A 14,589-nucleotide genomic window follows, 5' to 3' on the forward strand; every position below is an offset into this window, starting at 1 on the left:
GCGGCTTTGACAGCATGTTCCAGGAGCCTGAGGGCTACTTCCCACCCCGCCTGAGCCAACGTCCGTCGTGTTTGACAGGCAGCCGCAGTGGGTGACCGAGGGCTCGCCGGACAAGATCACTGTGAACCTTTTGGGATCGCACCCGCTGTGGGGCCACCACCTTTGGAACGCAGCCAAGACGTTTGCCAACTACCTTGACGAGCAAAAGGACATTATCTGCAACAAATCTGTTCTCGAGCTCGGAGCCGCTGGCGCACTTCCGTCTCTGATCTCTGCATGCAACGGCGCCAGCCGCGTCGTAATCACAGACTACCCGGACCACGATCTTATCGAGAATATTCGCAAGAACGTCGAGATCAACTTTCCGGCCAAACTTGCCGATGAGTCCATTGCGGTGACGGGATTCAAGTGGGGCAGCGAAATCGAGAGGATATCAGCCTTGGCTCAAAGCCAGGAGGGAACCTACGATGTGCTTATTCTCTGTGACCTTGTGTTCAACCATTCGGAACACACGTCCTTATTGAGATCGGTCGAGAGGCTGATGGCCAAGCCATCTTTGGCGGAGGATGGCGGCAAGACCAACGGCGGCGAGGCATATGTGTTTTTCACACATCATCGGCCCTGGCTGGCCGACAAGGATATGGCGTTTATTGAGAGGGCACGCGAAGAGCTTGGTCTGGAGGTCGCGAGGGTGGTTGAGGAGTACACGGGCGCGATGTTCGAGGATGATCCCGGAGATGAACGCGTGAGGGGAACCGTCCATGGCTTCCGTCTGGCGTACCCTGCGCTTTAAGTAATAAAAAAAAGAATTGATTTTGTGATCAGTCGTGATTTTTTGTTCTCGATCTGCGCTATTTTTATTTGATTTTTTTTATGAGCTGTAGGCTGCTCTGCTTACCGCCAGTGCGAAATAGAGAGAGGGAAAAGCGAAATATTTTTTATTTTGTTGGCTGTGCAATTCCACTTTTAATACTTTTTTCTATTTTATACCTTCAAAAGTTGAAGCAGTTTTTTTCTCGATATAATGGCGGACTCTACTTTCTCTGTTACGCAGCAAGAGAAGGGCACGACGACTGCTGAGCCCACAGCTGGCAACACACAGACCGCCGCTGGTGACCCCGAGCAGGCCACAGTTGAGAACAACACCACATACTTTGAAGACGACGAAAATGACACCTCCGACGACTACGACTACGACAATGAGGAGTACGAGGAGGAGGATGCCGGGTTTGAGGCCGATGATCTCCTAGGTTACACCGAGGACTGGGGCGAGAACGGCGGCGACTTTACCAAGCAGTACAACAAAATGCGGCAGCAAGTGATTCTCAGCCAGCAAACGACCAAGGCAAGCAGCGGATCGGCAACAGTCAAGAAGTCAGCAGCGATTCTCGAGGCCATGGCGGCCGGCAGCAAGCCGAGCCTTACTGGCAGTGCGGCACCCAAGAGCGTCGAGCTCAACAAGTACTCTGGGCGGATCAAGCTGGAGGAATTCACAGGCCTGGTGGTGCCCAAGGATGGCGTCAACCAGGGTGGTAGCCGCAAGGGACAGGGCGTGAGCTCTGCGCCGCGCAAAGACAAGGCCGATCGGGCGACCACCGAGCAGGTCCTGGACCCGCGCACGCGCATTATCCTGTTCAAGCTGCTCAACCAGGGCGTCATCTACGAGATCAACGGGTGCATTAGCACGGGTAAGGAGGCCAACGTGTACCATGCGATGACAGAGTCGGGCGAGCACAGGGCGATTAAGATTTACAAGACGTCTATTCTGATTTTCAAGGATCGCGACAGATACGTGTCGGGCGAGTACCGGTTCAGACACGGGTACTCGCGGCATAACCCGCGCAAGATGGTGCGTCTGTGGGCCGAGAAGGAAATGCGTAATCTCAAGCGGATCTACTCATCGGGCATCCCATCGCCGAACCCGATCATTCTGCGGCAGCACGTCCTGGTTATGGACTTCTTAGGCACTCCTGAGGGCTGGGCGTATCCGAGACTCAAGGACGCCATTGTGCCGGCCAACCGCTATCCGGAGCTCTACTATCAGCTGGTGCGCGACATGCGCCTAATGTACCATGTGTGCAAGCTGGTGCACGCGGATCTGAGCGAGTACAATATCCTGTACCATGCCAAGAAGCTCTACATTATCGATGTCTCGCAGTCCGTCGAGCACGACCACCCGTATGCAATTGACTTTTTGCGCCATGACTGCAACAACGTCACGGAGTATTTCCGCAAGCGCGGTAATGTGCGTACGATGTCTCTCCGTCGGCTGTTTGAATTCATCACGGACTTTAATTTTGGCAACTCCACTGAGGAGATTGACGAGGCGCTGGCTGCCATTCAGCTTGAGATGGACGGGATCACGGATGAGGAGCTGAATAGTCTGAGAGCCGACGACGAGGTGTTCAGGCAGTCGTACATCCCGCGCACGCTGGATGAGGTTATTGACTATGAGCGCGATGTGAAGCAGATCAATGAGGGCAAGTCCGAGGAGCTTATTTACAGTAAGCTGGTTGGACTGAACCTGTCTGCGGCCAATACGCCGAACCAGAACGAGGTCGTCATCAGTGCTGATGCCAAGGAGAGGAACGCGCGGGCTGTCCACTTTGCGGACGAGACCGAGGCAAAGCAGGAGGCCACACTGAAGGACAAGGGCGCAGCACCGAGCACCAATGATGAGGTTGACAGCGATAATGAGAACGAAAACGATGACAATGACGACAGTGAGGAGGATGAGACCGATGATGAGGACGGCAGCGATGAGGAGGACAGCAATGACGATGAGTCTGTGCATGCAGGCACCAAGCGGCCTGATGACAAGAATGCTAAGAAAGAGCACAAGCAGGCAGTCAAGGAGGCCAACCGCGAGAAGCGCAAGACCAAGATCCCAAAGTTCGTCAAGAAGCGCAAAGAGCGCATGACCAGTGGCAAAAAGTCCAAGTAATGCTGGATTTGTAGTTCCTGCATGTGGTTGGAGTCAGACTTCAGTTCGGACTGAGCTTCGCCCAGGTGTAGACAGCCTCGCCCATATTTCCATTGTCCTCATAAGGGGGTTAATAAAGCAACTTAAAATAACACCATGCCATCAACACAATAAAGTCCCATTGGTTTGGGGGTTATATTAGCTATTATAGTTTTTGTAGCCTGCATTTGAGCCAATAGAAAAGTGTGTGAAAATGTATATTTATTCTCTACAAAGGCACTGATCGTCGTTGGCTCAACCAGCCAACACTGCATGTGGTTGGAGTCGGAACAACAACCATGGGCAGCAACAGTCGCACTGGTGCATAGCAGCAGAAGTACTGATAGTCAAGCTTCCTCATGTCAAACATGGTCTTCAAGAGACCAAGAGGTGCTATGGACACGTGGAACACCAGAACACCAACAAAGAGTACAGCGCTTATGTTGGCCACAGGAAAAGAGGGCTAATGCTGTGACATCAATTACGGCGATGGCATGTGATGATCGCGATTACTTTCAATCGCGATTATATTTTACTACTTTGGGTTTTCGATTTATAAGGCGAGCATCGTTAGCTCCATTATAGCGGATTATTAATAAATATATATTTTATTAGTGTTTATTCTTATCACAAACCCCCCCCCCCATAGCACAGCAATGGGAGATGACCTCCTAGACTTCGGACTGGTGTCACTTGCCACCATGGCTCTGGAGCTAATGGTTATTATCAGTGGCTGCCTTCAATCTGCCCACCTCTGGTGGTTTAACTTTGTTGCTAAGGGCAGGGTGAGCAGACAGGAAAGGGGCAGCCATAAGACAGCACTGGGGCTGCCATTTGCATTGCTGGGGTGAGATGATTTTTAAATAACTTTCCAGGCTCATAGGTCCATAATTGGTCCCCACAAGGGGTGTTGTTTGGTACACGTTTGGTGTTTACTCTTTTCAAAATAATACCAATTTCCATTAGAAAAGTGCAAAATGAAAAATTAGAAAGTTTATGCAAGATCAACCAAATCAAGCATTATAATATTTTATTTTTGCCGATGCTTCTTTAAGTGCGATCTTGATAAATAAAATTGGCATTGACACATTTATTTATCTTGTGCCAAATCTACATATTCTTTCAATTCGCCTCTAAGCAGCAACAACAAACAGAAGCTAAATTCAAATGAGCGCTGGTATTCTGGGTACAATAAAAAAAAAGCTGCCGTCGCGCAACACGGCGTTGTTCTGGGGTACGGTATTCGGCACAATCGGGTTCTACCAATACAACAAGAGGCAGAGCAAAAAGTGCCTCGAGTACTACTGCAAACGGGCGGAGCATGTGGCGAACCAGCCCGTCGGATCGCTCGACACCATGCGCAAAGTGCACGTGTACCTCACAGCGCCTATGGGCGAGCTGGGCACGCGCAAGGCGCGGATGCACTGGGAGGAGTATATTCTCCCAGTCTTTGTCGCCGGCGCGCTGGACTACGAGCTGACTTTGGTCAACGAGACGCAGACAGTCGATGGGCTGGAGTCGGTGGTGCGTGGTGGCGTGCACAGCCTGGTTGCTGAGGAGGTCAAGGAGACGAGACGCAAGCAGCTGGAGCAGGAGGAGGACAATGAGGAGCTGAGGCTATGGCGGGAGGCCGTTGAGGAGCGGCGCAAGGAGAATGAGCTGCGGGAGTATAAAAACCAGCTCGGTCGCGAGCCCGGAGAGACAGTCAACGTTGGGCTCTGGAAGCCCGAGCCGTATCCCGGCGTCATGGACATTGTGGTGGTTGGCCGCGAGGCGTGGGTGGAGGCCATCAATGGGATCAATGAGGGCGCCACGGGGTCGCTTAACCTGGCAATGCCGCAGCTGGTCAAGCTGGACACGGAGGAGCGTGAGAACGCCCCGCGCGAAATCACCACTGAGACGCAGGCACACGGCACTGATGCCGAGATTGAGGTCACCGATACCGCGGGAGCCTTTGATATGACCGTCCCGGTGGAAACAGCACCAGCAGCAGAGCCTGCGCCGCATGTCATCAACTACGACCGCTTTGACCATGGTGGTGCGCTGCCCGAGCTGCCGGCTGTAGCCTACATCTCGCTCTTCAACCTCACGGGCTGGGGTAGCCTGCCGCACAAGATCTGGAATTTCTTCCATGACCAACAGAACGTTGAATTGTACTCCAGACAGGCGCTGCAGGTGGTCTTCGAGTCGACTAAGCGGCCGGCGCGCGACGTGCAGGAGATTGTCGATATGGGCAAGGCCGAGGAGGAGCTGCCGTCGTGGGAGAACGAACAAAGCATGGAGGTTGTTATTGATGCGCGCGTAGCCGAGGTGCTTGAAATATACGACACGCAGAATGACAATGCGCCGTTCAAAGAAGAGGGTGAGAAGGCCAACGAAGATGCGTCCAGCTAAATTACAATCCAGCAGAACACTTTTTTTGGAAAAGGGGGAACGAGGGAATTTGGGGGACGATTCTCAAATTTTTGATATAATGAGTTACTCTTATCGCAATTACATTTATCTGTTATATTTTTCTGATTCTACAGAGCAGCCGTCCCTATTTTTTGGTTATGCAAAATAACGATGCTCATTGTAACTTGAATGTATTTACGTTTCTACAATGTCCGATTGTCCCAGTGTTTACTGCTTCATCTGCTTAAAAGTAAGAAAGAAAAGCGAAGGCAAAAACTACAAGCCAACAACGAGGCACCGAGCCAATAGATATTGACATCAAAACATCAAGAAAAAATCAACAAGAATGAAAAACGAGATAAAAAAGTTAAACAATGGCTGGCCGAGGTATTTCGGACACGAGATATTGAAGAAAAGAAGATGCGAGGCGTCCAAGCCGCACAATCTTCCCTTCATTGTTTCTGCGTTGCGCAGAGATCTGGACGCAATAAATAAAACCGAATCCCATGATACATCCAGCATCAGCAGCAATAGCGCCAAAAGAAAAATAGGTTCTCATCTCGCCCGCATCTGCCAGATAAATAAATGTGGTTTCACTGCCATGCTGTGCAGCACACACACCATGTCATTTCCACGTCTCGCTTGCAGCTGTTGTTTTTCTGGCTCAATGGGCAGCTAATTGGAATTGATGCATGGACGCAGTGATGTCCCGAAATTAACACAATACAATGCCATCGGAATGCTGGGCATGCGGGTCACACCTTTGCGTGCTCTTGCCTAGCCGTTCAATTTAAGCTCGAATTTACACCGTTGTCGCCTGTTGACTGGGATGACCTTGAAAAGCTTAAAGTGGCCCCTGTTAGTTATTGGCTGTACCAAGCTCGCGAGCATATTTTTCTTTTGAGCATGGCGGCAGATAAAGTGGGATGATGGCGCCGACGGAATAGCTTAAAGGCACAGTCTAATCACATCCAATCGCACTGGCGGCCGATTCGGAATCTCGCCTGGTATGTGCGAGGGGCAAATGAGTGAGTGGCATATGTTTCCAATGAACGGAAGATAAAAGGAAGGTGCATTTATATATAGCGAATAAAACCAACTTGAACTTCTTGTGTCATCATGCTATTCTGACTAGAAATTCTGACCAAAGCGGGCAATCGAAAAAAAGTAATACGCGGGTTGCCAGATTTTAGTATGGCAATCCATATCAAAAAAAGAAATAATGCAACAATCTGCAATGCCATCTTGCATCCTTTGTCCTCTCCCCTTCGTCCCTATTTTCTTGTTTTTTTCTTCATGCAGTTTTTTCTTCATCTGCCTTTTTCTCTGTTCAGTTGTACATTCACCACACCTCGCCTCACCTCGCTCTTTTTCTATTTATTAGACGCATCCCAGCTACTATTTTGAGCCATCTCTCTTTTTCTATATATTTTTCCATTATTATTTCTTTTGCACTTTACCCGTCTCTTGTCTCCCGTCCTCCATTCTTGGGGTTCTATACCTTTTTTATCTGACCAATCAGTTGGCTGTAACGATTTCCAGCTTGTCAGCCTCTCTCTCCCTCTTTATTTTCTCCTTCCAATATTTTCCTGAGCTCCTTTTCGCATATTATTTTTATTTTATTTCGTTCTATTGTTGTTGTTGCTGTTGTTGTCGCTGTTGCAAGCAGCCTTCATCGCACACATCACACATCAACCTCACATTAATACTCATTAATAATAACAATAATGGATCTCAACTTTGTGTGTGGGCCCAACGCCCTATCACAGCCATCAAGGCAGAGTCAGCAACACAACGCAGACGCTTCAGAAGCTGACTCACCCGTTGCTGCTCTTCCAAACATTCGCGAGCTTGAAAGCATCCGCGCGTCGCTCGCAACTGACGGCGGCGCAGTGGCTGCAGAAAACAATGCGGTGGCTAGTATTGCCGCGCCCTTTGGCCCTGCTGCACGGCCCTTAACCATGCAGGACATTTCAAATGTCACAACGGAGGCTTTGGCGCGGCCATCAACCATGGTATTCCCAGCTTCGGCAGTACTCGTTGCGCCTCACCATCACCACAACCATCACCACCACCACCCTCCTCCTCATCCCTTTCATTTGGCCGACGAGGAGGCTTCCAGCGCATATCCTCGGGACAGTGGGCGGCAGCCAGAGTCTCTCGCTGGAACCTTCAGAATGAGCACATTGCAGTTTTCAAATCAAAATGCCACTGCTGCCACCACAGAGCAGCAGCAGTCAAATGACGATGTCGTCAATGACAAGGCGGCGGGCAAGTGCGCGTCTCCCAGCGGCAGCAGCTGCTGCGAGAAGAAGCGGACGACAATTCTGGAGAAGTACCAGAGCGAGCTGCGCGATGTAGCCGACAAATGCAAGATCTTGAGCCAGTTTTCCGAGCAGTACGGCCCCGAGAAGAACAAGTTTAACGCACAGCCGTCGGACGACCTGGTCATTGACATGGCACGCAAGGCGTACGAGGTGCTGCTGGTGTTCATGACCATTCGCCGCGAGCGCATGTCGACCAGCGCCGATGATGATACGATGGACTATATCCGGAAGCGCCGCACCGTGCTTTCGCCTGCAAGGAGCAAGGCCCGCAAACGTTCGGTAAGTCCACCCCACTGTTCATGTACATCTTGGGTGAGCAATCATTTCACCAAGAATGGGTTTTGTTTTTGTGTTGTTGTTTGTTGCTGTGTTTGGGGCGACAAATCGCACACTCAGCAAGTGTCCTTTCCCGCACCTTCCTCTTATTATTGCTTGACCTGCCTGTGAGATTGCGCCTAAAAGAAGCAATATGTGTGCATATTTTGCTCACTATAAAATCTACATAGATCGCTTTCTGTCGATCTGCACTTTGTCGATCTACACTTTGCCGCTCTCACTTTTGTTTGGAAGGTTGTATCAGATCTACGATTTGCTTTATTTATTCGTTTCATTTGCCTTTTTGCTATGCCACAGAAAGTTGACTTTTTGTCATTTCCACCATCCCCCTTTTTCACACTCTTTTTTCTGTTATGCAAACCCATCGCGATGAATCGCAATTTTTCTCTGCCAATTCTATTGAAGTGCCCATAATAAAATCAACCAACTAACCGGTTTTCCGTGCATGTTTTTGTTCTTTTTAAATATCTGCCCGCTTATAAATATAGAAGAGATCTGACGCTGCACAGCCAAACACATGCCGTTCGTGCGGGATTTCAGAGACACCTGAATGGCGTCGTGGCCCTGATGGCGCCAGGACTCTTTGCAATGCATGTGGCCTTCGTAAGTTTCATAACCAAAAATCAGATGATTCAGGCGCCTATAAATAAAGATTTGCACCAACGCATTGTGATTTTGGATCTTTGATTTCCACCGTTGCTAAATCACATTATTTTTTTTGTATCCGGGTTTGCCACTTGTTGGCTGATCAATTGATTTTGATTTGTAGATTACGCCAAGCTGAGCAAGAAGCGCGCGAATGAGGCCACCACCCATTTTAGTGCGGACAACACGGCCCCTGCCTCAGCCGCCGCTGGTGCTGGCGCTAGTGTGACGCCGAATTCCGCCAGCGACTCCAACACCCCACTGGTTCTGGCTGCCGTGTCTCACAACCCGCCACATCATGTTGGGGCGAGCGGCAACCACCCGAGCATTGGCGGGATTCTGTCATCGGCACAGCCTGCGCCTGGGCCTAGTGCGGGGATGGTGCGTGCTCCCCTACCTCTGCCTCTGCCTCTGCCGCAGCACGCTGTACACAACAACTATCAGCAGCAGCATCGCTCAGTGCCGGTGCAGCCGACATCCGCACATATGGCGTATGCCCAGCAGCAGCAGATTCTGCCGCCGCATCAGCCACATAGCGCTCCTATCCACAGCTCCATGCACCAGGAGTACGTGCACCCGGGCTCATCCAGTGGTGCTAGTAACATGTCATACCACACGCAGCAAATGCAGCATCCAAGCTGGCAGCAACAGCAGCATTACTACCAGCAGCAACAGCATTATCGCCAGCATCACCATCAGCAAGCGCCAGTCCATGCGCCCTCTACTTCTGTTCCTACACCGCCGCAGCATATCTCGCAGGCCATGCCCCACATCAATGGCACCAGTGAGCATGCAAACAACTTTACGCAGTCTCTATATTCGAATTCGAACGCTAACCCCGCGTATCCCACCGCGTCTAATGGTGGCGGCAACGGCTCTAACCCTACTCGGCAGCGCGTTCATGAGCACCAGAAGCCTGTAAAGACATCAATTTCGAGAATCATTGGCTAATCTCTCTTTTTCATTCTTTTTTGCATTCGTAATATCACACATTCATTGTTCTATTCAACACGATCACGACGCACTTCCTTTATTAAATTTATGACATAAATATTTTCTGATTTCTGTTATTTTTTTGCTCGTATGCATTTTTCCTAATCGTTTTTACTTTTAAAATTTTATTACACGTCAGCCAAAGAAATCTTTTTTTGCTCTACAGTACTTTATATCGTCAACTTTTCAACTTTTTTATATTCTGCATTTCAAATTCCCAACTTTGGACGCGTTTTCATACTATACATACTTGTCTGCATTTTCAAATGCCGGATTCGCCCTGCGCAGCTAGCTCGGGCTCACCTGGGGGCAGCAAAATTCACAGTGAGGTTGCCAGCAAAACAGCATGCAACTCGCCCGGCGAGCACAGACGCTCCTCGCGCCAGCCACGACAACGACTTCTCCCCAATACGCTCACTGGAAACGAAGTATTCGATCTCCTCGACGAAATCATCACCGAAGACCATCCTGGAGGCCGTCGTCTTCAAAAAAAGCGCAAAAAGCCCATACACATACCCATCGCCACCACCGCCACTTCCAATGCTAACACCGCTGATACCGACTCTCTGACCACACAACCTGCTACTAAAAAAACCAGAACTGTGCGTCCTCGATGGTACAACCAAATGTACGTGATGTTCCTGGTCCTGCGACAAGCACCTGATAACACAGCTAGTCGAAGTGAGTTGGTCAGAAAAGCCGTGGAATTGGATAAGAAAATCAGCATGGAGCGCGGTTTGCCCAGGGCATTCACAGGGAAGACGCCACAGAATAGCGCGAGTGCGTTGTTGACCAATAATGGAGATAGACATTTTGTGCAGTTTCGGCCGGAAGGTGCGAGATGCTATCATTTTAAGCTGGCTTATAAGCCTGGGGATTTTGACGGTGCTTTGGCGGCGTATGAGGAGTGGATGGAGGTTTTGGTTAAGAAGGATTGGCCATTGTGTTTTGGTCCTGAGCCGTTGCCAGTCCCAGTGCCTGAGTTGGTCCCCGAGGCAGCCACAGTTGCGGAGCAGGCAGGCAATGAGGCTTTAGTAGCTAATATTGAAGCTGAGTCTGGCGACAAACAGCTTGTAGTGGATGCACCTCTCCTGGATGAATTAGATGTGGGGCAGGTTGATATTGAAGCGTCAAATCTACAACCTGATCCACAGCCAAATACTGCATCAAAGTCCTTTTTACAAGATTCAGCTGAGAAGGTGTCTGGCGAAATCATTGCTACCACTGACCGCTCGCCGTCTTCGACCAGTTCGCTGCCATTACTACAGTTTGTGTGCAAATCGGTCGTTTGTCCAGAGAATGCCCACTCGGAGCCAGATGCGAATATCCCAAAAAGCTGGCGCGACATAGTCGAGGTCAAACCGTCATCCATCCCGGGCGCCGGCAACGGCCTCTTTGCCATCCGCAACTTACCGGGCGGAATCCCCCTTGGCTTTTACTTTGGAGTCCCCATGACCGAGGATGAATTCGACTCACTCAAAGAGAACGTCGGCATGGCCTCGCACTACTCCATCATGTACCGTAAAACGGTTCTTGACGCTACAGATGAAAACGGCCTTCCATACACAGACCCCTTGGGCGCGCTCTATTGCCCGTTTCATTTCATGAATGAGGACCGCGAGGGCAATCGAGACAACATTGTGTTTTTGGAGGGCATCAAGGTCAACCAGATCATCTGTTTGACGTCGCGCCAAATTAAGGTGGGCGAGGAGCTTTTCGTGTCGTATGGCAGTGAGGTCGACAGATCGCATTGGGACAGTAAGAGTGATGTGAGCAGTGATGGTGTTAGCGAGGAGGAAGGTGTTTCATCAAGGTACGAGGTATGCGAGCTGCAACCATGACCACAGCGGCAGCGGCAGTAGGTGCTGGTACGTTGCAGCAGCAACAGCAGCAGAGCATTGTGCGCATGCTCGAGACATTGACCACTGCAGCTACAAACGGTGACAATGAAAGTCCCGAAGATGCCAGTGGACATAGACTTGAAGCCCAGCTTTAATGTTAAAGTTTCCTTTCGAAAATATACAAAATTAGCTTTATCTTTGGGTTGTATAAAAACAAATGAACAAGTATATTAAATGGAAAATGAGCAAAAAGCCAAATACGTATTCATAAAAGCTCAATCCTTGGGGCCGTTAATGCTCTCCATCAACGCGCTGTACACCTAGCATTCAAAAATGGGATAATCAAAAATAAATGAGCGTGTATGATTAGTACACCAAAAGCATGTATGTCATTAATTGGAAAGCAGATATGTAGCTATAATTCAAATGATACTTGCCATCTTGATCTGCGCCCTGATCTCATTTGCCTCATCAGTATGTCTGTCCGCCAACCTATGCCAGCGAGAAAATAAAAGTAGAAGTTTGAGCGTCAAAAATAAAATTAACAATTTTTCGGACATGCAATACCAATCAATGATATAAATATAACTTACTTTTCCAAATGTTTCACTTTCTCGTCAATAAACGCATCGGCCTCATCCAAGGTCATTTGCAAATGAAACCCAAACCCAATACTAACAAAATAAACTTTGTATCGGGCACAAACGCCTTGACGTAGAAATTCGATCCCAAATCCACCTTAGTCTCCAGCTCATCCAGTCCCTGTGTGCGAATGGTGTCAATGTGTGTTTTTAGCTTTAGGTATTCGGACATTTGGTTAAATATGGTGTCGCGGAGTTCCAGGGTTTGTTGGAGATCAGGCTGTAATTTGGTTGTGATGAAATCCTCGTATTTCTTTATCGCCTCTTGGATTTCAACGGGTACTGCTCACGCATCACTGCTGCTTGCATTGTGGTGCTCATTTAAAGAAGGTATAGTTTTATATGCTCTAATTTGTGTGATGGATTGTGGTTAAATATGATAATAAACTGCAAGTAAATTAATAAATTAATGGATTTTATTTATAAACATAAACTAAATTATGGCTTAAGTATGGGGACAGTCCCGTGAACAAAGTTGCGATGTTTATAAACAAATTGGATATATTCAACCAAGTGGTTAACGCTGAAATTTGTTGCAGTTTAACGGCACTACAAGGGCTCAACTGCAAGTTTAAAAATGGAGCATTAGTCCGTGTAAAAAGGGAGGGCTAAAAACATAGCCTGTTTTTATGGGCATCATTCATCATATGTGCAGTGCACCAAGTCAAAATTGTCTATTAAAAAGAGACAAGTATTGTTTACAAGAAATTTGCATTAAAAAAAAAAAAGCACTCATTTTATATTGGAACTTAAAAGAAACATACTATTGTTGAGAGCCCCATGGGGGGGGGGGGGCAACCTGGGCCAGCGACCCGATCTGAGCCCGCAGGCGCGCAAAGATGCATCAGACAGATGCAGGACGTCACCCAATGCCCTGGTCCAATCACATCGATCGCGAAACCGCATGGTGTTCATGATTGAACCTGTTTTTGCTAGATCCTGGTGATAGTAGAAATTGATGCAATTTGGAGGTGCATCAAAATAAATTTTGTTTTGATATTGTTACTTGTTTTGATGTTTGTATACATATGTGCAGCACAGGAGATGCCGCGCACTTATAGTATATTTTCGATATACACCGTGTCCCCACTATGAGGATGAGGACACCTTAGTTTTCTAATAAATATTTAATTACCCATTTAGCAGTATTCCTTGTAACTGCTCAGTTTACATTTATTGGCCTTCCCTTTTTGTCACACAACAGCACAGTAATTTATTTTATGGATACATTGCTTTTCCTCGCAAATCAAAATATTTGCAGAGTTATAAACACAAATAGCAACAATATCAAAAAGACATATTCCAAACAAATGAATTAAGGCGTATTTAAATGTCAGTCAATCATGATAGCCACATTCTAACGTTCAAGATATTGCACCATCGACTGTTTATCAAGTAATGGTGTGTTGGATTGGCTTGTTAGAAGTGAGGCGTGAGAGAAAATGGCTATTTATTGTGTTGCTATTATTCTCACATTACTGCTAGCATTGCACCATCTTGTCACATGTGTATTTTTTGTTCTACTAAGGCTGACAAAAATAAAGCTTGTTTATAAAAAATGAGCTTCGTTCTAATGATTTGCTGTATGTTTTGGCATTATTGTTTAGCAGTAATAGTTGAACATAAAAAATATCATTCATTTTTGACGTTGGCATTCAATGCTTTAATAAAACCACCTGTATTCAAGCATACTCCTACATTGCATATTATTTTATTCAAAGGATGTTTTTAAGCAGCAAACAACAGCTATAAAATGACATAACATCCCGCAGACTTTTTATTTGTCTGACTATAAAGTATATTCAAACCCAATATCCTTTAATCTTTTTAAACAATGAATTTATTTGTCATTTTTGTTTTAGCTGTCGTTGTTGCCTCTACTGTCCAGACCCAGCCCAAAACGCAGGTACAGCCAAGGCCATCAACCGCTAAACCACCTAGAACTACCTTTGGGCCACCCAAGACAAGAAACAATCCCAATCTAACATCAAAGCGTTAATGTAACCCAATGTGTCAACTCGTTAAACGTTTTTTGTTTTAGTATAGCCGCTGGTAGTTTAATTATAATATGCATTTAATGCAAACATAAATACTCAGTACAGCATCAAATGAGCGGCATGTATTGCGCTTAATTTTAATTGAAAAGTGTAGTCGAGGTGCGGAAAAGGGTGCGCATTGTCCTGTAGCGTGTAGTTGAATATAAACGCATGTTTTCGCTTTTTTCTGCACACCAATTGAATATTATAAGAGCGTAGGTTGAACGAAAAATGTGGGGAGGGGAATAAAAAAGCGGAATTGTCAAAGTCACTGCCTTTCTAATATGAAAAATTGTGATCAGACTTTGGGGTGAACAAATTTGAAATCATTATACATAGCTCACCGGCATGTTGGAATTCTCAAAAGACATTGCAAATTTTTAGCCAAGGAAAATCAGAAGAGACAAAAAATCG

At 47.5% G+C, this 14,589-nt stretch overlaps 6 protein-coding genes across 6 annotated transcripts; 5 read left to right on the plus strand and 1 right to left on the minus strand.

The window, feature by feature from the left end:
• Nucleotides 1–31: 31 nt before the first annotated feature.
• On the plus strand, nucleotides 32–1,154 carry BX661DRAFT_215154 (uncharacterized protein; the record flags this gene model as incomplete). The annotated part of the gene is made up of 1 exon (XM_051538754.1): nucleotides 32–1,154. A coding segment is annotated over one exon (762 nt), but the record flags the coding sequence as incomplete, so codon positions are not given.
• Nucleotides 946–3,167, plus strand: BX661DRAFT_185473 (RIO1 family-domain-containing protein; the record flags this gene model as incomplete). The annotated part of the gene is made up of 1 exon (XM_051536782.1): nucleotides 946–3,167. A coding segment is annotated over exon 1 (1,911 nt), but the record flags the coding sequence as incomplete, so codon positions are not given.
• Nucleotides 3,168–3,934: 767 nt separating this feature from the next.
• Nucleotides 3,935–5,499, plus strand: BX661DRAFT_206628 (mitochondrial import inner membrane translocase subunit Tim54). The gene has a single exon (XM_051538634.1). The coding sequence runs from the start codon at nucleotides 4,130–4,132 to the stop codon at nucleotides 5,354–5,356; it is 1,227 nt and encodes a 408-aa protein (XP_051390191.1). The 5' UTR covers nucleotides 3,935–4,129; the 3' UTR covers nucleotides 5,357–5,499.
• Nucleotides 5,500–7,083: 1,584 nt separating this feature from the next.
• On the plus strand, nucleotides 7,084–9,615 carry BX661DRAFT_199681 (uncharacterized protein; the record flags this gene model as incomplete). The annotated part of the gene is made up of 3 exons (XM_051538348.1): nucleotides 7,084–7,962; nucleotides 8,560–8,622; nucleotides 8,800–9,615. The coding sequence occupies 3 exons, from the start codon at nucleotides 7,084–7,086 to the stop codon at nucleotides 9,613–9,615; spliced, it is 1,758 nt and encodes a 585-aa protein (XP_051390192.1).
• A 650-nt stretch (nucleotides 9,616–10,265) lies between these two features.
• Nucleotides 10,266–11,441, plus strand: BX661DRAFT_124236 (uncharacterized protein; the record flags this gene model as incomplete). Its single annotated transcript, XM_051532428.1, has 1 exon — nucleotides 10,266–11,441. A coding segment is annotated over one exon (1,176 nt), but the record flags the coding sequence as incomplete, so codon positions are not given.
• Nucleotides 11,442–11,700: 259 nt separating this feature from the next.
• Nucleotides 11,701–12,589, minus strand: BX661DRAFT_185481 (uncharacterized protein). Its single transcript, XM_051536784.1, is given in 5 exon segments — nucleotides 11,701–11,818; nucleotides 11,936–11,990; nucleotides 12,092–12,172; nucleotides 12,187–12,401; nucleotides 12,437–12,589. 5 exon segments carry the CDS (start codon nucleotides 12,458–12,460, stop codon nucleotides 11,774–11,776), a joined length of 420 nt encoding a protein of 139 aa, XP_051390194.1. The 5' UTR covers nucleotides 12,461–12,589; the 3' UTR covers nucleotides 11,701–11,773.
• Between the last annotated feature and the right edge of the window lie 2,000 nt (nucleotides 12,590–14,589).

This window comes from Kickxella alabastrina, assembly GCF_025024165.1.
Source record: "Kickxella alabastrina strain RSA 675 chromosome Unknown BX661scaffold_18, whole genome shotgun sequence".
NCBI lineage: Eukaryota > Fungi > Kickxellomycota > Kickxellomycetes > Kickxellales > Kickxellaceae > Kickxella > Kickxella alabastrina.